This window comes from Carcharhinus amblyrhynchos, chromosome 5 (genome assembly GCF_965287045.1).
Source record: "Carcharhinus amblyrhynchos chromosome 5, sCarAmb.v2.hapA, whole genome shotgun sequence".
Lineage (NCBI taxonomy): Eukaryota > Metazoa > Chordata > Chondrichthyes > Carcharhiniformes > Carcharhinidae > Carcharhinus > Carcharhinus amblyrhynchos.
Window position 1 is genome coordinate 96085493 of NC_137328.1, and position 20487 is coordinate 96105979.

The window sequence follows — 20487 nt, forward strand, 5'->3', positions numbered from 1 at the left end:
GCCAATCCATCTAATCTGCATCTTTGCACAGGGGAAGGAAACTGGAGCACCCAGAGGAAACCCTCTCAGCAGATACTGAGAGGACATACAAACTCTACACAGGCAGTCACCCAAGGCCAGAATTGAAGCCAGGTCCCTAGTGCTGTGAGGCAGCAGTGCCAACCACTGTGCCACTGTATCACCCAAATGTACAGGTTACTCTTCCTCCAGAATTGGTCCCAATGTCCCAGGAATCAAAAGTTCTTCTTCCTCCAGCGAATCTGGCAGCCATTTATTCAACTGCTTATCCTTCTATTCCTGTATTCACTTGTACATGGTGCGCAGATTAACCCAGAGATTACTACCTTTGAGGTACTGCTTGCCAGTTCTATTTTAGTTCTTAAACTTTACCCACAGGACCTCCTCCCTCCTCTAACAGCCTATTGCTGCATTCATATCTGGCAACAACTAGTTTGTGTCAAGTTTTGAAGTCAGTAAAAAGTATTTCAGGATCTGCCAACCCACTCCCTGGGGATGCCACCAGCTTGAATGAATGATGAAAAGTACTAACCAGATGTAAAATTGTATCAACAGCAGAAAATATAACAACCAACAACTAACGTGTAGATAGTTCATGATTCCTTTAAATAGTTCTGATGAGTGTGTGGGGCAGATGTGGGCCAGATGTGGGGGAAAGGATTTCTTCCAGTGTTTAATGTGTGTAAACATCTGAGATTAAGAGAGGGCTTTGGCTGGTGTGTTGCATTTCAAAATGGCAATGTCGGCATGCAGATTGAGGTTGTGATCTGCCTGCTTTGCTTACTTCCGGAAGACTAGTGATCTTACCAAGACATCGCCCAATGCAACTCATGGCGACATGCATTGGATGCCATTTTGATCCATAAATGGCCCTTCTAACACTCAAACCACAGGGCCCAAATTTGTGCCCATGCCATCTAGTTCTGGCATATGTCTCTGATTATAATCCATCCATCCATCCTCACTGAACTCTGTAACTCCACAGAATGGGGAATCAAACTTGGACAGCAGCATGCTGGGATATTTCAGATTAATGCCCCCCAAAAAAGCTTCCACCAGTCATCTTATTGCTTTCTTTACAAATTTCCCTCATTTATGACATATCTAAGTTTAACTGTTTAATTTCATGACCCTTCCCAATGTAACAAGTCACTTTGTATCAGATTGTGTAAATTATATGTGATAATAACATTCCATTTCTTTGGCCACCTTTAGTCTGTTCACTAGTCCGACTAAAATCTAATTGACATTTCTGTGCTATTGGATCTAGTGTAAAATGTTTGACATGGTTATTGCTGGCAATCAAATCTAATCATCAGAGTTGTGTTTGCAACTGGAAAATTGGATTAATGCTGTCAAATTACTGCCATGCCATCATAATAGTCAATGCATCATTTAGAAGGAACAGTCTGTTAGTCCGCACAATGAATTCAAACTAACCTTGCATTTGAAAGGTTTGATGTCAGAGTGGACAATCATGTGTGCTTTCAATGTTTGCTTCTGCACAAAGCTTTTGAAGCAAAGGTGACACTGGTAGGCACGGATGTTGGTGTGAATCAAGACATGACGCTTCATGTTTGCCAGCAATGTAAACTCACGTCCACAGATTCCACATTTATGCTCCTTCACACCCTGAAACAAGAAACAAAAAGGGGAAACAGTTTAGTGCAGGAACTCCCCTGATGGATCTCATTCTGTGCTTCACAAATACATGGATACCATGTAATTTTCCAATCTTGTTGACTCTGAAAAATTGATTTGAAATCAAAACCACAAAGAAGAAGTGAAAGCTAGAAAATACTTCTGTTTAGTTCTTGTTTTCCCCACTCCTATTCTAAAGGCACTGACAGATGAAGAAGTGCATACTGCTCCCAATAATTATTCTTCATGTGTGAGTCCAGACCCAAGGGTTTGACGTTCTGTCCTGACAGGCACTGCATCTCCAATATTACAGCCGGTACTGGTTACTGTGGAGCCTAGATTTGAACAAAGAAAAGTACAGCCCAGGAACAGATCTTTCCATCTCCAAGTATGTGCCGATCATGATGCCTTAGCTAAACTAAGAAAAAACCTTCTGCCCTTACTCGGTCCGTATCTGTCTATTCCCTACTTATTCATGTACCCATCCAGATGCTTCTTAAATGTTGCTAATGTGCCTGCTTCCACCGCCTCCTCTGGCAATGTGTCCCAGGCACCCTTCACTCTCTGAATGAAAAACTTCCCCCACACATCTCAGATAAAAGACTAAAGACTGTGGACTGTAGACAAGTGATTGGGAAATTCCAGTGGAAAGGATGGGAGGTGAGGAGGACAGATCCTTCCCTTGGTCCTTTATGTTAAAGGGGGGATGTACTGATGAGATACTCAGCTGATGTAAAATTCAGCCCAGTCTACAAACTGAAAGGCCCAAAAGACCCTTAGCTGCTGAGAGCGGGTGTAGTTTCCATTATCCATGTACTCTTAACTTCACTGCCAGCCATGGTATCAATCTCACTTCAGTCAGAAAGTCATCAGTTCAAGTCTGACTCCAAAAGCACGAATACATAATGCTGCCTAGTTGGCCACTGCAGTGCTGCACTGTGAAAGGTGTTGTCTTTCAGATGAGATGTTAAACAGAAGCTGCTCTCTCAGATTCAATGTCAAGGTGCATTGAAGTACCGCCCTGGCACATCCCAGCACCGTTGGATAGGAAATTCTCCTCTCCTGATTGGCCATTCATTCTGCTGCTCCACATCTGGTTGTGATAGTGGTAGTGACAGGAAGACACGACCTGAGGTCTGTCTGAGAGGCAGCGGGCAGGCAGGACCTGGTGCTGGGAGGTTTGGAGATGGTGGAGCTTGTCCAGGAGAGTGGCCTGGACCCTAGGCTATACTGGTTACTGCTACTTAGCCAGCTGTGGCTGGGAGCCAGACTCTAACACCTGCCATCTGTACCAGCTCTGGCGTCTGGTGCTCAGGTCAAACTGGCTTGCTGGCCTACTCCCTTCTGCAGACCCTGCAGATCCTCAGTGTGTCCAAGAAAAATCTCAGCTACCTACCTGAACATGCAGAGCCCCCTGGAGAAGCTGAGCAGCCTGAATGAGAGCGCCAACGTCCTGAGTCAGCTCCCCCCACTGCCTCAGACGCTGCCGCTGCCTCAACAGCCTCAACATGTCTATGAACCACTGCAAGCTCTGCCCAGGGACATTGTCTAGCCTCCCTCCTGAGCCCCATCACTGCCTCCAGTAACCTGGTCAAGGAGCTGGAGTCAGTCACCTGAGGATGGGCATCAGCTCAAAATACATAGCTTTTAATCACACTTCCACAGTGATTGAAATTATCCTTATACAAAATTATATACAATATTTAATAACCTTTATATCACATGGCAACCAAAACCTATCCTCTCAATGTGGTCCACAATGCTTTCTTAACGTTTAATAACTTTAATAATCTTTACATAGTTCATCGTCATATAAAATATTTAATAACATTTCTATAACATGGTAACTAAAACCGAATTCTCTCAATGTGGTCTCGCAGTGCTTTGTTAGAGTTCTTCATTCTTTCTTGGGATGTGGGCATTGGTAGCCAGGCCAACATTTATTCCAAAGAAGAGCCATATTGCATTCGAAACTCTCTCCACAGTTAATGCCAGACCTGCTGCGATTTTCCTGCATTTTCTATTTTTATTCCAGCACTGCTTGTCCTAATTACCCTTGTAAAGGTGGTGGTGGGCTGCCCACTTGGCATCTGAGTGTTGGGGTTAGGGTGAATGTCTTGCTTGCTTGTTTTCAAGTTAGTTAGTTAAAGTTAATTTATTAGTGTCATAAGTAGGCTTGCATTAACACTGCAATGAAGTTACTGTGAAAATCCCCTAGCCTCCACGCTCCTGATCGGGTACACTGAGGGAGAATTTAGCATGCTCAATGCATCGAACCAGCACGTCTTTCAGACTGTGGGAGAAAACTGGAGCAGCTGGAGGAAACTTACGCAGACACTGGGAGAACATGCAGACTCCGCACAGACGGTGACCCAAGCCAAGAGTCGAACCTGGGCTGTGATGTGCTGACGATGTGAAACGCAGTATAGTGTTTGTATTCCCTGCTGATCCTTTACATAGAATTAACAGCACAGTAACAGGACATCTGGCCCATCTCATCTGTGTTGGTATAAATGTTTCACACAACACTCCTCCCACACTATCAGGGTAACCTTCAGCTTCTTCCTCACGTATTTATCAACTTCTTTGAATGTATCTATGTTAGAATCATATAATCATTACAGCACAGAAGGAGGCCATTCAGCACATTGTCTTTGTGTCAGTTCTCTGCAATGGCAACTCAGCTAGCCCCTCTCCTTCACCTTTTCCTCAAAAGATCCTTTCTCTTCAGATAATTGTCCAGTTCCCTTTTGTAAACTGAACTTGAATATGTCTCCATCATACACCCAGGCAGTGCAGATCCAAACCAATTGTTGCATTAAGACGCTTTTCCTCATGTCCCCTCTGGTCTTTTTGTTAATCACTTTATGATTCTCTACTTCAGCCGATGGGAATAGTTTCTCTCCATTTAGGCTATCCAGGCCCATCATGATTTTGAATGTATCTAACAAATCTCCTCTCAACCTTCTCTGCACCAAGGAGAATAATCCCTGCTTTGCCAATCTATCCACATACTCTCATTCTCAGAACCATTCTTGCAAATCTTTTCTGTATGTTTTCTTAAGCCTTCACATTCTTCCCATTGAGGCTGAACCAGTGTTTTGTGAAAGTTCATAACTTACTTGCTTTTGCACTCTGTGCCCCTATTTATAAGACCCAGTATTCAGTATAATTTGTTAACTGATTTCTCAATCTTTCCTGAGACTTTCAATGATCTATGCACCCAGCTCTCTCTGCTCCTCAATTTCCATTTGAATTGTACCCTTTAGTTTATGTCATCGCTACTCGTTCTCCTGAGTAAAATGCAACAGTCTACACAACTCTCCACTAAATTAAATCTGCCACATGTCTGCCCATTCCACCAGCCTGTCTATATCCACTTGAAGTCTATCACCATCCTCCTCACAGCTCACAACACTTCCAAGGTTCCATTTTCAAATGTTGATACCTGGACACCCAGGTCTAGATTATTAAATGAAGAATATCAATATTCCCTCTTATTGTCATCCCCCAGTCAGAATTAGCAAAGCTTTCCACAATGTTTTCAATTGACGTAACCGAAATAATTAGAGCCGTATTCTCTGACCTTGTCTGTGGCTGGAATTCTTCACTTCCACTGCTGTAAATGGAAATTTGGTTGAGCATCAAATTCCCCATTCTTCCTGCAGTGGCTGTGGGACATGAATAACCAGAAAATTCTGGCCTTAAAGTTTTGCATTAAACTTTTTGATTCAAAATACCTCATGGACCTGAGGTTTTTGCTCATGTCCCGGTGGGTTTAGTGGCTGAGGGGAGTGTGAAATTGAATGGACGGGATTCCCTCTGGGATCCAACCTGCCCCAACCTAGACCTGGCTTTACAATGGGGCAACTTGGTGACCATTTAAGGGTTTTTTTTTGTATCCAGCCTCATTTCCACTCTGCTCCCTCCACAGCCTATCCATTGATACACCAATTGCATCCCTCGCAACCGCTACCATCTCCTGCCCTGGATGCCAGCCACCTACCTGGCCTCCATGTTCCAACACCTGGCCCCAGCCACATTGCTGGAGTGGCTCTTCCAGCATCGACAGAGCCTGGAGAACTGTCAACTAATCAGATTGGGCAGTGGCTTTCCAAGGGGGGACTCGGATCCAAGTGAGGACAGATGTCCCACCTGCAGTCAATTGACACTCATTAGAGTGTGGAATGGCACTTTACCTCTTGGAGTCAGTGGAATCTGTTCCCCACCGACTCTCCAGATTTTGACCCTAAAAATTCAGACCAGGGCTCAAAATAAAATGCTGACACTAATAGTTTTCACTTGAAAAGCATAGTTTTCTGACGTGTGGAGACTCAAATAATTAATACATAGGAAAACAATATGATTGGCAGATTTTGAAATGATATGCTCCACACCACACCTTCTTCAAGCTCTTGCACCTCAAAACCTGCCACCTCGCCCCAGTTGTAAAGATGCCTCTGGCATGATGCAAAAAAGAACAGGAGTGTTCTCCTGATCTCTTGGTTCACAATTAACACCAGCAAAGCAGATCGGAGGGTTATCCCTACTGTTGCTTGTTCGTGTGCTCTTGCTGTGCACAAATTGGCTTCCACATTTCCTTAACATACAACAGTGACTGCGCCTCAAAAATACTTAATTATCTGTTAAACGTTACAGGGAGTAATAAAAGATGCTATATAAATGCACATTCTTTAAAATATTTAAAGGAATCTATTCCTTTGAAAGATGGTACAGTTGTTCCTGTGGATTAATATTAATGCGTCTCTGATTGAAAGTACAACTGATTTCACGCATTCCAAAATGAGAGGAAACATTATTTCGAACAGCATTTGTTGAACAATCTAAAAAGGGCTCGAATGACTCCTTATAGATACTGGTGGCTAAGCCTCAGATCAGTCAGAAACTTGGGGGCGATTCTCCCAAAGAAATTCTAAGTGTCGAATTCACGTAAAAACTGGAGTAAATCACGTTGGTTTCTTCAGCAGGACTTTCAAAATGAATCTCCCGCACTCTGCGCATTGCCCTAGCGTGAATTAGTCCAAAAAGCTGGGGCAGAGCCTATTCCCGCTGGAGAGTCTGGCAGCATAGCACTGAGTGGGCCACTGTACATGTGGTGATCTGTCAGTGCCAAGATATGTGCATCGCAGCAGCCCCACACTTCCGGTCTCCCAATTGCTGGCGAGCTTGATCGCTGACAAGCCCTGTGACTTCGGCATTGCCAGCTGTGTGGTGACCACCACCCCTCCCCCCCTCATCAGGCCCTGTCCCCAGTGAGCTCCACCCCCTTGGCAACAGATCGGCAATACCAAGAGGCCCCCTAGGCATTGGCACTTTGCCCACTGGACAGTGTCAGGGGCCCAGGCTGGCACTGCCAATGAGGCAATGCCTTAGGGACACCCCACCCAGTGCCCAACCTACTAGGGGGCCTCGATTACCCTCCCTTCACTGCAGCAGGGTCAGGACACCAGGGCCCCACAAGTCTACAGTAAATCCCACTGGAATGAAATACGTTTGGCAGGAAGGAAGAGGTTAGCAGTCCCGGAGTCTTCAGTCCGGGACCTGCAAATGATATTCAAATTAATATTAAAATGAGGGTCTGCATATATTATGCAGCTCCGCATGGATTTCTGGCAGGGAGCTGATGGTGCCAGAAATCCAGCTACTGAAGACACATGGAAGCCATGGCCCACAGCAGAGAGCCTGGGAAACAGCCTCCAATAGAGTCTCTTGGCCTACTGCCGCTACAAGAACAACACAGCAGGATGGGAGAATTGCCCCCCCAGTGACTACGTTACTTACACATTGACTAAAACCAATCAGATGGGGCTGATGCTGATGATAATTCTAAACAGATCAAATCTTGAAGAATTTGAACATCACTCCCTTGCCAAACTGCTCTGCTGTTTTGGAGGGAAATGGATCCCTCCTGATCCACTCCTGATCTCTATCAGAGTGAGTATCACTCTGCCCCAAACATCCTAATAATCTTGGCCCTGCAATTTAGAACAGGGTTGTCACCAAAAGAACAGGGAACTGGAGGATCTTCAGCCAGCAATGGAGCAGACCTCTCAGAATCTCAATGGACACTAGGCTACAACTGAGTCTGATTTAATCATCACCTAGTTTTCAGTCCCTGTCTCACTGGATAGCAATTTAGAGCAATGACCCAGAATCACTGAATTGTTACGGTACAAAAGGACAACATTCACTCTATGACATCTGCACTGGATCTCCATTGGAGTAATTTACCTAGTGCCTCTATGCTATCCTCTGCCCATAACTTCCCAGTACTCCTGCAGCACTGCAACAAATGTCAAACTTGATAATTGTGCTCAACCCTTGGAGTGAAGCTTGAACCTGGAAAATTGCGACTTGGAGGTGAGAATGCCAGCAACTGAGCCATGGCTGACACTGCATTAAATTTTCCACTTCTGAGTTCACTATAATAGCATTATCAGCTAAGACTGTCTATGTGGCGTCTGCACATTCTCCTCATGTCTGTGTGGGTTTCCTTTGGGTTCTCTGGCTTCTTCCCACAGTCCAAAAGATGTGCTGGTTTGGTTCATTGCCATGATAAATTCTCCCTCTATACCCAGACAGGTGCCTGAGTGTGGCAACTAGGGGATTTTCACAGTAACTTCATTGCAGTCTTAATGTAAGCCTACTCGTGACTAATAAATAAACTTTAAAAAAACTTTAACACAGCAATGACTGGTGATTGAATTCAGGGCTCTTCTTGTTTGCATGTTCTGTCCTATTTGGTGATACATTATAATGCATGTTTAAAAGTATATAAGGAAACTGGGTGCTATAATTATCCTAAAAGTTGTTTCTAATATTGCTTTGCACAAATTCTTCTCAACTCTTTAACAGACTAGGAAGGGAAATATAACTACTAACAATGGAGGTTAAGTATTATTCTTTTGTCAAGGCTAAGGCTATTCTATCATGTGAAAGTGCTTAAACAAAATCCAATTCAATTTCCATGTGTCCTTGACCCACTTAAAGAATTCAAATATGATATACAATACAGTGATTCTGTAGGCCAATACCCAACTGTGTTCCCAATCGCTTCAATATAAAAATATTTCACGTATGGATTCGATTTGATTTGATTTATTATTGTCACATGTATTAGTATACTGTGAAAAGTATTGCTTCTTGCACACTATACACACAAAGCATACCATTCATAGAGAAGGAAAGGGGAGAGTGCAGAATGTAGTGTTACAGTCATAGCTAGGAAATAGAGAAAGATTGACTTAATGCGAGGTAGGTCCATTCAAAAGTCTGACAGCAGCAGGGAAGAAGAGATTGAATTAGAGCATTGTTAGAGAGTTTAAAAAGAGAGTAAAGTTTTAAAAGTATAGAATGAGAGTAAGAGATAGAATTAGAAGGTATGTGTTGGGCATAGCTCACAAGAAGTCACCACACTTTGGCACTATCTCTGCATGTTGCTGAACACTGGTATCATTTTAGTGTCATATCCTTAAAAAAATGATGATTGTGCATTGCAACAGTAATAAAATTGGTGGTAATTCTTTTCCCCCACTATTCTCTCCATATCTACATCTGGGCACTTTAGAAAGTAATAGAGTAATAAGGAATGTCAATACTTTTCAGCAATCTTGTATGTTTTCTCTTTATTTCTCCTTCCTTCAGCAGGAAGTAGTGCACTTGCTCTGTATGTTCAGTGTTGATGCAAAGCAGTTTCAGCCTCTGACCAGTGTTAAACCTGTGAAGTATAAACCACTGGCAGGATTTTACCACAAGTTTCAGGACTCCATCATTGAGATGAAATGAGAGTACCGAGCCTACCCTGACTGACAGAGGAACCAGCTCAGCAATTTACTGAGGGAGGTGATGGCCAAGTGGTATTATCGCTAAACTATTAAATCCTGAAACTCAGCTAACTCAGCTAACCTGGGTTCAAATCCCATTGTGGCAAATGATAGAATTTGAATCCAATAAAAAAAATCTGGAATTAAGAATCTACTGATGACCAAGAAAATATTGTCGATTGTCAGAAAAATTCTATCTGGTTACTAGTGGCACATTGATTAGCACTGCTGCTTCACAGTGCCAGGGACCTAGGTTCGATTCCTGGCTTGGGTCACTATCTGTGTGGAGATTGCATGTTCTCCCTGTGTCTGTGTGGGTTTCCTCTAGGTGCTCCAGTTTCCTCCCACAGACTGAAAGACATGCTGGTTAATGTGCATTGGCCGTGATGAATTCGCCTGGAGTGTGGCGACTAGGAGGTTTTCACAGTAATTTCATTGTAGCGTTAATGTAAGTTTACTTGTCACATTAATAAATAAACTTTTTAAAAATCTTTTAAAACTTTAATGTCCTTTGGGGAAAGAAATCTGCCGTCTTTACTTGGTCTGACCAACATGTAACTCCAGACCATGGCAACGTGGTTGACTCACAACTGTCCCTTGAAATGGCTGAGCAAACCGCTCAGTTCAAGGGAGACTAGGGATGGGCAATAAATGCTGACCAGCCTGCGATGCCCGTGTCCCACAATTGAATGAAGAAAAAGGTGGCCTCCTAATCAGTCACAACAATTTAGGGCAGGGTCTCAATTCTGCTGACTTAATTACACATTGAGGGGGATCACAAGAATGCCTCAACATGGAGGCACTCTCGGACAGGTAACTACAAAATTCAAAGTTAAGAACGGCTATGCAGATTTCCACTGGGGTCATGGATGTAGTCTTCCCTGTTTGTGGCCCACTCTTTGGGAACCGGAGTCTCTGATGGCCCCCTGTATGGCTGCAGTGTGACCATCTCGGTGATGTGGGGAGTGGGTGGATGCTCTGCCATCCTTTAAGAGGATTTTTAATTCTTTAAGCTGGCTACCCACTTCCACTGGGCGTGTCACTGGACTCACTGGAAGCCGTCCTGAATCTGTTCCCACTATTTTCCCATGCAGCCCCATGCCCTCACGCCCTTCCCTCTCCTGTCCTCTCCCCCTCCCTCAGCTTGGCATGCCAAAATTGCCCAAAGGAGGGAGGGAGGGCAGAAGGAGCGAGGGAGGGAGGAAGGGAGGGATGGGGGGATGGAAGGAGGGAAGGAGGAAAGGAAGGAGAGAGGGAGGGGGGATGAGGGAAGGGAATGGACAGGGGAGGGAGGGAAGGAAGGAGGAGGGAGGGTGTGGGAGGGACAACTGGGGACAGATGGAAGTGGCATTTTCTACGGTGCAAAATCTTGCTCAATGATCTCTCCCAATCCCTCCACTGTGTCTCAATTACCAAGATGGATAAGAGCAACAAAGATATAAGAGCAACAATGTCCCTACATTTCCCTCTGAGGCACACAATACCCTGAGTTGAATATATAATATCACTCCTACATTGTCGCTGGGTTAAAATCGAGAGACTCTCTATCCAAAGGCACCGTGGCAGCACCTTGGTTCATTCAATGAGTTCTACAATCCAGTTCTTTCTGCATGGTCCTTTTTCAAGTATATAGTCAATTCCCTTTTGGAAGTTAAGAGAGGAGATTATATCTGCACATGGTATTTGTAGTGATTTAGTGTGGTGTTCCATATTTACAGCAGAATTATTGAGCGATGTTAATTTAACCGATTCCATTAATTCAGTCTGTGTGGAATTCCACCCGAAATTTAAAAAAAATGCAAATAATGATGGAAACTGAAGCCTCTAAAGAATTTGTAATGAACAGCTAAAAGCAAAACAATTTTAAGACATCTCAGCACCAGCTGCTTTCCTCTTCCTGCTGTGGATTTACCAGAGGTGCAATGTTGGTTCTATCTAGCAAGCTAGCAGGCATGTTTATATCCTGTCCTCTTTCAGTCAACTTCCTCAACTTTTCTTTTGTCAGTTGCTGGTAGCTCTAACCCTCTGGAGGGAAAGCAGCATCAATCTCGAGGGGTTAGCTACAAGGGGCGGGGTCCCTTCCTGTTGTGTTCTTGTATGTTTAGTAGTAGGCTGAGATCTCTTTGAGCTGCGCTGTTCTGCTTTTTAAAGCGAGGAGGAAATGATGAATATAGCAGGTTATCAGTCAGGGGAGGGTGCATAAGGAAAGAACATTCTTTTTTTTACATATTTATTTTTCAAGTTAAAAAAAAGTAAGAATCTTAATATTAAAGATAACATTGTGTGATTTAGATCCATGAACTTATCTCTCTCTCTCCAAATATAAATATGGCTTTTAATGGGAAAAGCTTTGCAGACTCAGTAGTTGTTGAGGATGATGATTAAACTCTGTAAGTGCTGTTGGCATCCTTCCATCTGTTAGAGATGTTGGACACACAAGCAGTTCATTTGGATGGGGGGGTGGATTTCATTTTGAGCATCTTTGCTGATGATCTTTAAAGGCCAGTCCTTGAGAAGCAGGTTGTTTCACATACAAAGCTGCCACAAGACATTGTGGGTTGTTGTTTTTGGTGTTACCACTGATTGCCAAGCTGCTGTAGCCTCTGCATATCACAGTGGGGCATACCAACTCACATGAGATGTCACCATTACTTTCCTTTGCCAGATAGTGACTCCCAGGTGGTGATAGTTGATGTTTAAACCCCGCATGTCACACTCACAAGTATCGTTGAAACCTTTGGCATCCTACTGGTCATCTGCACCCAGCTACCTCAGTATACAGAGGGTCATCTTCCGTCCTGCAGACATATCCTCATCCAATGTAGCTGTTTAATCAGCACCAATGCACTTGGGAGCTCTGCCTTTGAGAGGCATGCCGCATTTGGAATTTTGTCCTATCAGAGTATACCCATAATATACCACAGACAGTGAGGGTCAACATTATTGAGCTTGTGGTGGTAAGTCTCCTATGTTTCATAACCATACAGATGATGCCGAGAACACTGGCCTTATAAACCGCCAGCTAGGTCCTAAGTATTGGATTGTTCCTATAGCCGAGTATGTTTTGCAAGTCACTGAAAGGTAGTATATATTTTCCCTATGCATGTGTCAAGTTCTGCATCAAAGGACAGATTTATTACAAAGGAGACAGATAAATATTTGGTAAGGACTGGTAATTGTAGAGTAAAGTATGGACTGAGCTCATCAATACTCCACAGGACAATGTGGACAAAGGTTGGGGTTTCCTTCTGAACAGTAAAGATCAGAGTTTAAATAACAGAGATCATTGGGATTGGTAAATATTATGGAATTTCTGTTCCCCAACGTTTTGGGATCAGGAAGGATTTATGCAGGTTTTTTCTTCAGCAGAGTAAATTGGTGAGCAAGTGTTAATGTTAAGGCAGGTTGTACCAGGGCGGTGTTTGAATAAAATTCAACGGTTGAATGTTTATTTCTCATCTTATGCCATCATGCAATGCCTTAATGTTAATGATTCTTTCAACCAGAACAACTGGCCAGATTGTCATTGATGTCTCTTGTATCCTCACTTCCAATAAGCTTTCACTGTTGACCAAACAAAAGCATCACAAGTCATTGGCCATGTAGATGCTCCACCTCAACCTATTGGTCTGTAGACAGTAGAATAGGTGCCATGGTATCCGGGTCAAGGCAGGGACCGCTTGCATGAATCTGATCAGTATGAGTGTATCTCGAGCACATACCACAGCTAAGAGGGTAGGAAATAGTCACTGAGGGGACCAGTGACTGGCCCTCTCCTAAAATGCTAAATAAGACATCCATTCTGCATAGGGAAATTAAGAATTACTGAAATCTTTTCAGGCAGGAATCATGCTCTCGTTCCAGTCTCATGCTGTGGCCAGGATTTCCCCGCACACACCCCTTGGAATGTTTTCTGGCAAAGTCCAGCAGGATCTTCCAGTCTAGCTAATGTAAATGGCCACTTGCATTGCTTGCAGGTTGTGCCACTGGGGAACCCACCATGTGGTGGTGATGGGGGCGGCTGGCTTCCGATTCTGCCAGAATCCAGCCTGTGTTCACGCTGATGTTGTACTTGCTACATAGTAAGGAAGCTGGGGCAGAGTATCCCAGGTACGGAAAAGCCATCCCATCAGCCCCAGTTCTTCTAATGTCAGCATAGGGTGATCTACCTTCCCCTGGACTCATGTGCGATTGATTCCTGGTGGCTCTGTGGCAGGATCCGGCATTCCCAGAATTTTCCCATCCAGTAGGCCTCAGTGCCTGATTTTCAATAAGGATTTACCATTGGGCCTGAGAATTCGCAACGAAGCCAGAGGCGAGCATAACCTAAAAAATGCTCCAAACAAGGCCAGACACTTCCATTTCCCTCTGCATTACAATCATTCTCTGAGAATGAGTCTTTTTGATTGGTATGGTTCTTTTTATGTTATTGCTCACAAAAGCCATTAAAATAAGCATTCTAGAAAAGCACGAACAAGCCATTCCACTGCCAGAGATGATAAAACAACAGAAGGCAAGACCAGATGGCTCAGAAAAATGTCACTTTGACAATTAAAAGAAACATTAATACAAGTTACAGAAGCTATCTGTGGCCCATTCACCATGTCCCATTATAGAAAATACTAAAAAAGCATAGTGATGTGTATAAATGTGTAAATACAGGGTTCTTAGAATAGAATCCTTACAGTGCAGAAGGAGGTCATTCAGCCTAAGACTGTACTGGTTCTCTGACAGAGTATCTTACCCAGGCCCTCTCCCTGCCCTGTCTGCGTAATCCCCCACATTTACCATGGCTAATCCATCTAAAGTAGATATCCTTGGACTCTAAAGATAATTCGGCATGGCCAATCCATCTAACCTCCACATCTTTGGAATGTGGGAGGAAACTGGAGCACAAAGTCATGGGGAGAACAGACAGACAGTCACCCAAGGCCAGAATTGAACTCATGTCCCTGGTGCTGTGAAGTAGCGGTGCTAACTATTGTGGCCACTGTACCACCCCTTATATGGCTAGTGTTTTACTTTCAAAATAAGAAATAAGGCTGAAGAATGATGCACAGTCCAGCACTGAGATACAGCTTGAATCTGAATATCAGTTAAACTTTGGTATTTGATCTTCTTTTGGATGATGACTTTCACTCGTCATGCTGTGGGAACGGAAAACTGATTTATTTTACTTCTCAAGTACACAACAACGTCGACTAACTAAACATCTGAATTCTGGACAGGCATATTCTGAACTGAGAAGAATTGCATAGACATGACATGACCAATGCAGGAAGGGGAATTGGATTTCGGAAAAAAGTATAGCAAAAAGCAAAGGGCCTCTTTCTGCACTGTAGGGTTCTATGATCTACGAAAATGTTTGAAAAAGACCTACAACCTCAGTAAATGCAAACTATTACCAACAGCTATCAGAAGTCTCACAACACCAGGTTGTTGTGAGACTTCTTATTATGCCCAACCCAGTCCAACACCAGCATCGCTACATCATGACTAATAACTATCACAAAGCTTCCTATATTTGACATACTAATTCTTCTAAAACCTTTAAATTAAATACAGATTTCATAGAAATTGAAGTTTTGTTTGCTCAGAGAGAACAGATTTGAATTGACAATTTTGCTGAAATTCATAATAATATCACTGTTGTCCACACTAAACCATCAGTAAGTGATCTTGTATACCCTGTCACTGCTGTCAGCAAGAATGGAGAAAAACTCCATTCATTGCAGCGGGACTGGAGAATCCCAGCTGTAGGCGAGGCTGGAGAATTACAGCCAAAAAAGGGAATAACGGATTGCATTCCGAGAGAAAGGGCAAAAAAAGGAAGTAAAAGTATGACTTTTTATAACAAATTGAAGTTTTTATAATCTTCTAAAACAATTCATAACTTCAAACAAATGACACTCCATACACTTAATTATATACTTTCAAGGCAACAGAGGTTGATTGGAATTATTAACTTAATTGCCATTAAATGGTTATTGAGTTATTAGACTTAAAGGCTGGAATTGTATTGACCCCCCCCCCTCCAAGGCCTCCGCCATGGAAATCGGAGCGGGTGAGGGGAGGACCATGGAAAGGTCCATTGACCTTGGGGGGGGCGGGGTGGGGTGATTTTATTGTTTTGGGACGAGCAAGGTTATAAAATCCTGCCCAACATTTTGATCTGAGGTTAAAGAATAATTGAAGAATTTCAAAAAAGAATTGTAAGCTGAGGTGTTGTTTTTCCCGACGCCAGCGATGAAGTGAATCAACTTGTGATGATTCACCATTCACAGGCATCTTTTCCTCTCTGCAAATTGCTAACTGATTTCTGCATTAATAATGGGCAGGCAGCATTCGGATGCTGTTATTTTTCAGCTAAATCTGGTCTATTGTGTTCAAACTTAATATTGCAATTGGGTAGTGTGACTTGCAGCCATTAAAGCTTTTCTATTGTTATCTTTTATATGGGAATTTGGATTCAGTTGCTAGGAGAAAGAACAATGCAGTTCAAGTGAGACAATTCACATACTTTACGTAGCCGAAATCTAATTGTATTCAGTAAATACCAGGGTCATTCTTACTGTGTAAAGTTACATATTTATGGCCATGCCCTAGATATATTCATGGGTGCTTATGACTTCCCTAAGTGGTCTGAAAATCTTATGAGATGATTACAATAAATTTCTGATTCTAGTAACATTAATGGGCATGGGGGATGGTGGAGAAAAATGATGTAGTGGTAAGTGATCAGCCATGAACTGTTTGAATGGCAGAGCATGTTTGATGGGCCGAATGGCCTAGTTCTGTTCCTATGATAAAACTCATTGGGCAGGATTTTACGGCCTTGCTTATCTCGAAACTGTAAAATCCTGGCCGAGTTCAATGGACCTTGCCGTGGTCCGCTGCTCACCCACTCTGATTCTCGTGGTGGGTGGGATGGTAAAATTCCAGCCATCATTTCACAATGAGTGAGCATGCGAGGTGACGGTTATGCTTAGATTCATTTAGTTTAATCAGTCCACCTTGCCTTTGCATTATAATACAAAATAAAGGCCATAAATTTCCCATCTTGCCTTCCATGGGAATCATGGTGAGCGGGACAAAAATATTCGATAGACCATTGAAAGGTTCGTTGACCTCAGGCAGGAATTTCTGGTTTTGGGGCAGGCCTGGCCAGACAATCCCAACCAATAAATACTTCCCATATCTGCACTTCAGCAAAATTACTTCTAATGTTTCTACTCATGATAAACCTTTATCACGAAAGCTATCCTTCAAAGAGGCAATGACAAACCACTGCAGTACATTGCCAAATATAACCATGGACCAATGGAAGTCTATGGTCACCAAAACCCTCTTAGGGCATGGCACCTAAAGAAGGACGAGGATCCTTCAAAGAGTTTTGTCTAAAGTCTGATTGACTTTACAGGGTTTTCCAGGTTGGTCCTCACTGTCTATGGCTCAGGGCTGGATTTGACGGAGGGGACGGAGGTCTCGCCCACTGACTGGAGAGGCTGTGAGTACATCATGTTGCCTCTTTTAGAAAATGGCCAGGTGAACTGAGTTTTATTAATTGGACAGCAACGGGCCTTCCACAGGATCAAGCATCCTTCCCATGGTGAACTCTTGGCCAATTGGAGGCCAGCAGATCTATTAAACGGCAGTGCCACCGAGGAGGCTGCCCGCACAACACCCACTGAAAGTCTAGTATCGTCTCTAGATACTCGGCCACAGGTAAGTGATGGTGGAAAGGATCTATGGTACAGGGTTGGCAGCAAGAACAGACGAGTAGCTCCCAGTGGGCAGCCACTACCCTGATGCCAGTTCCTTGATCAGTCACTCAGTGCCAGGCAGCCCCTCCGCCAGGAGTCACAAGTAACCTGGACGTGTACCTCCCTAAGCAATTCCCTCACCCACCGCTGGGTTAATATGGACAACAACAGGATGAGGGATAATGCCCTTAAGACAGTCTCTCCAGTGCAGCGCTTTCTCCTGATTAAATGTCCACCACCAAACTTGCCACAGGTGAGAGCATTAAATTCTGTTCTCCCTTCTGTTCTTAGCTCAAAATCCATTAACTTCAAAACAAAACAAAATCAGGCCATGTGTGAAAGGGGCTGAGTATTATTGCTCAAGATCAATATCCTCTGAGCCCTCATTCCTTCAATATCCTTCTCCATTTGTCTATTTTTTTTTAAAAATCCATTCAATTGTAAATATGACCAAGATCATTAAAAGATATTTAGCGTAAGATAGTGTACCCTGCTGTAGATTTCTTTCTTCTTAGCTTTTCTGTCATAATCTTTGAGCGGTTTTAATGAAATATCCCCTTTTTGATTTCACACAAAATTCCTACCTTGTGAGTCAGGGAGTGCTGCTTGAGGTGGTGGGGCTGAATGAATTCCATCCCACATTCAGTGCAGATATATGGACGGATATCTTTGTGTTTCATCATGTGATTCTGCAGCTGACTGGGATATTGGAAAGTCTTGTCGCATTCATCACAATGATACAATGTTGGACCGCGATGAGATGTCAGATGTCTCTTTAACTGGGCTAGTGTGGGAAAGTCAAGTCCACACTCCACACAAATGTTGTCTCGGCCATTTTCGTGCTTGGTTTCATGTGCTTTGAGCTCACTTGGATAAGCAAAGCCCCTACCGCAAATTCCGCAGTTATATGGCTTCACATCGCTGTGTTGCATCATATGCCGTTTGAGGTGGCTGGTTTGGGTGAATGCTTTGTGGCAAACATGGCATTTGTGAGGCCTGGTTCCCTGGTGTGTGAGCATATGAGTGTGCAGGTGGCTCAGTTGCTTGAAGAGTTTTCCACACTGAGAACAAGCATGGGGTTTGATACCACTGTGCCCTAAAATATGCGTCACCAGGTTGTACTTGGAAGTGTAGGACTTCTCACACATTCGGCACTGCCAGCGTTTCTGGTTCCCGCCGACATCAACATAATAACTGTCATCAATTTGAATGTTGACATCGACTCGCTCAACTGTGTTTCTCTTTTCTTCTCTAATAGGCATACTGCTACTAAGATGTCCGAGAGGACCATTGTGATGGAAAGGATATCTAAAATGCAAATTTGGTGGTGCCATAACGAATGGGAACATAAAGTCTGGTGGGACATTGGCAAAATACGGTCGAGGAGGATGCATCATCAGAGGACTGGTAGGCCACATTAAATTCTGTTTAATGGCCTCATGTTTCAAGCCTCTGGTACCAAGGTGATCAAAGGTTCTGAATAACTGAAACCCTACATCACTTAAGTCTATCATTTGAGCCATGGGTTTTGGTGATGGTAATTCTACTTTGATGTCTTCAGCTTCATCCATATCATTTGACAAGCCTTCTGACTGAACAGCATGGATTACTTTAGTGGGAGTACTTTTCCTCTTTCGTGATCCTCCTTCGGAGTTCGCACTGAATTTTTCTATCGTTGCTGTAGATAGGTCATTCGCAGAATACGTAATTGCTGATTCATAATCTCCAAAGCTTGTAAATTTGTTTGGTTTAATAGTCAGTGGGAGAGGTTGCATTCTGAAGTGTGGAGAAGCCGGTATTGCTTTCAGATCCCGGGAAATGTGAATGTCGTCGCCATATGAACTAGGAGCCTTGTTCTCCATTGATATCGACTCAGCTTCTTTCCTTAAAGTAAAGAAAACAACATCAAAGATAAAATCTTGACGGTGAAATGGGTCTCGGGCGAGAGTGCAAAAGAGGCAATTGGAAATACAACAGCCCGTTTACAGATTTCTTTTTTCACAGGATTTCTTACCCTGAGTGGGTAATCTTCCTCCTCCAAAATACATCACATTTCAAGGCATTCCAAACAGGAAACCCATTGCTGACATAATGGAGCTGGAAGAAGAAAACAACAGTAGACTTATTACCAGAAAGACTTATGAAAGTCCAAGTAACAACAGCAAAGAAAAAAAGAGTCCAGGAAGAACTGTTCATTTAATTTTCTGATTGTGCCCCTTTATACAGATTTCTCCCTGTGGCTTATCCCAACCATGGATACTCATTATATGTGAATATGTGTACACCTGGCACCAAAAGAATGTAAAAGCTGGAAAAAGCTACCAAGAGCATCGTGAACCACCTCTATGTCTTTTGAATATTATTATAAAGTTCATTTCCGCAGAAGGAATGGGACATCATGTGTAACTGTGATGAAGACCAGACAGTGTTCATTATTACAATGCTCCTTGAGTTGGTACACACTGGGAATAATTAGGCACACAAAGTTCTACTGTACCAAACTTTGAAATGGTGCTTTGAGGATTAGAAATAGCTGAGGTATTAGCTTGCTGACCAGCTGTGAAGGATAAATTGTGAGCCCTAACTTTCAGAAACAAATGAAATTCATATCAGGAAACTTACAATGAAATGACCTGACTATTTATAGCTCAGGGTACATCAAAGGAGTGATCTGTATCCATTCCATACTTTAGGGTTAGTCAACGCAAGAGACATTTGCATGTAATCCATTAGCCTTTCTTTCAAAATTAGACTTGAACCATCTGAAATTCGAGGTGGCACAATTCCAAATTTAATGTTTGAATAATTACGAGTATTTAATACAGTAAGTAATTTTATTAAGTCCTCTATTATTATATTTATTGAGGAATATTTAATATTTTGTGACATTCTTCCTTTAAAACAGAGCTGGAGAGCATATTAGCATCATGAAAAGTTTAAAAGTAGAGAGGTGGAATAAATGTCAACTCAAGCAGGAGAAACAAAGTGTAGCCCACCAGCTCGACTGATGGCTTTTCCATTTCCATTTTGAGACCCCATTCTCGCGACGCTTTAAACTTTTCAATTTAAAAATACCCTCAGTAGCTGAGCCCCCATTAATCTACACATAGACTAGCAAAATCAGTTGGGCCAAGGTAGCCTGGATGAGGAATTCATAGTATGTTTTCAGGGTAGTTTCTTAGAACAGTGCCTTCTGGAGCCAAATGGGAATCTGGCTGCAC

The 20487-nt window shown here is 43.0% G+C and overlaps 1 protein-coding gene across 2 annotated transcripts in view; it reads right to left on the reverse strand.

Annotated features, from left to right (window-relative positions):
• Positions 1-20487, reverse strand: part of znf366 (zinc finger protein 366) — a 52133-nt gene that overhangs the window by 15831 nt on the left and 15815 nt on the right. The window contains exons 2-4 of one of the 2 annotated variants that reach the window (XM_080189240.1): positions 19281-19363; positions 17851-19150; positions 1459-1650 (exon numbers count right to left, since the gene is read on the reverse strand). In XM_080189240.1, coding sequence (XP_080045366.1) covers positions 1459-1650; positions 17851-19128 — 1470 coding nt within the window. In that variant the 5' untranslated portion in view covers positions 19129-19150; positions 19281-19363. The remainder of the gene's footprint in view (positions 1-1458; positions 1651-17850; positions 19151-19280; positions 19364-20487) is intronic. The other variant, XM_080189241.1, reaches the window with a different exon arrangement.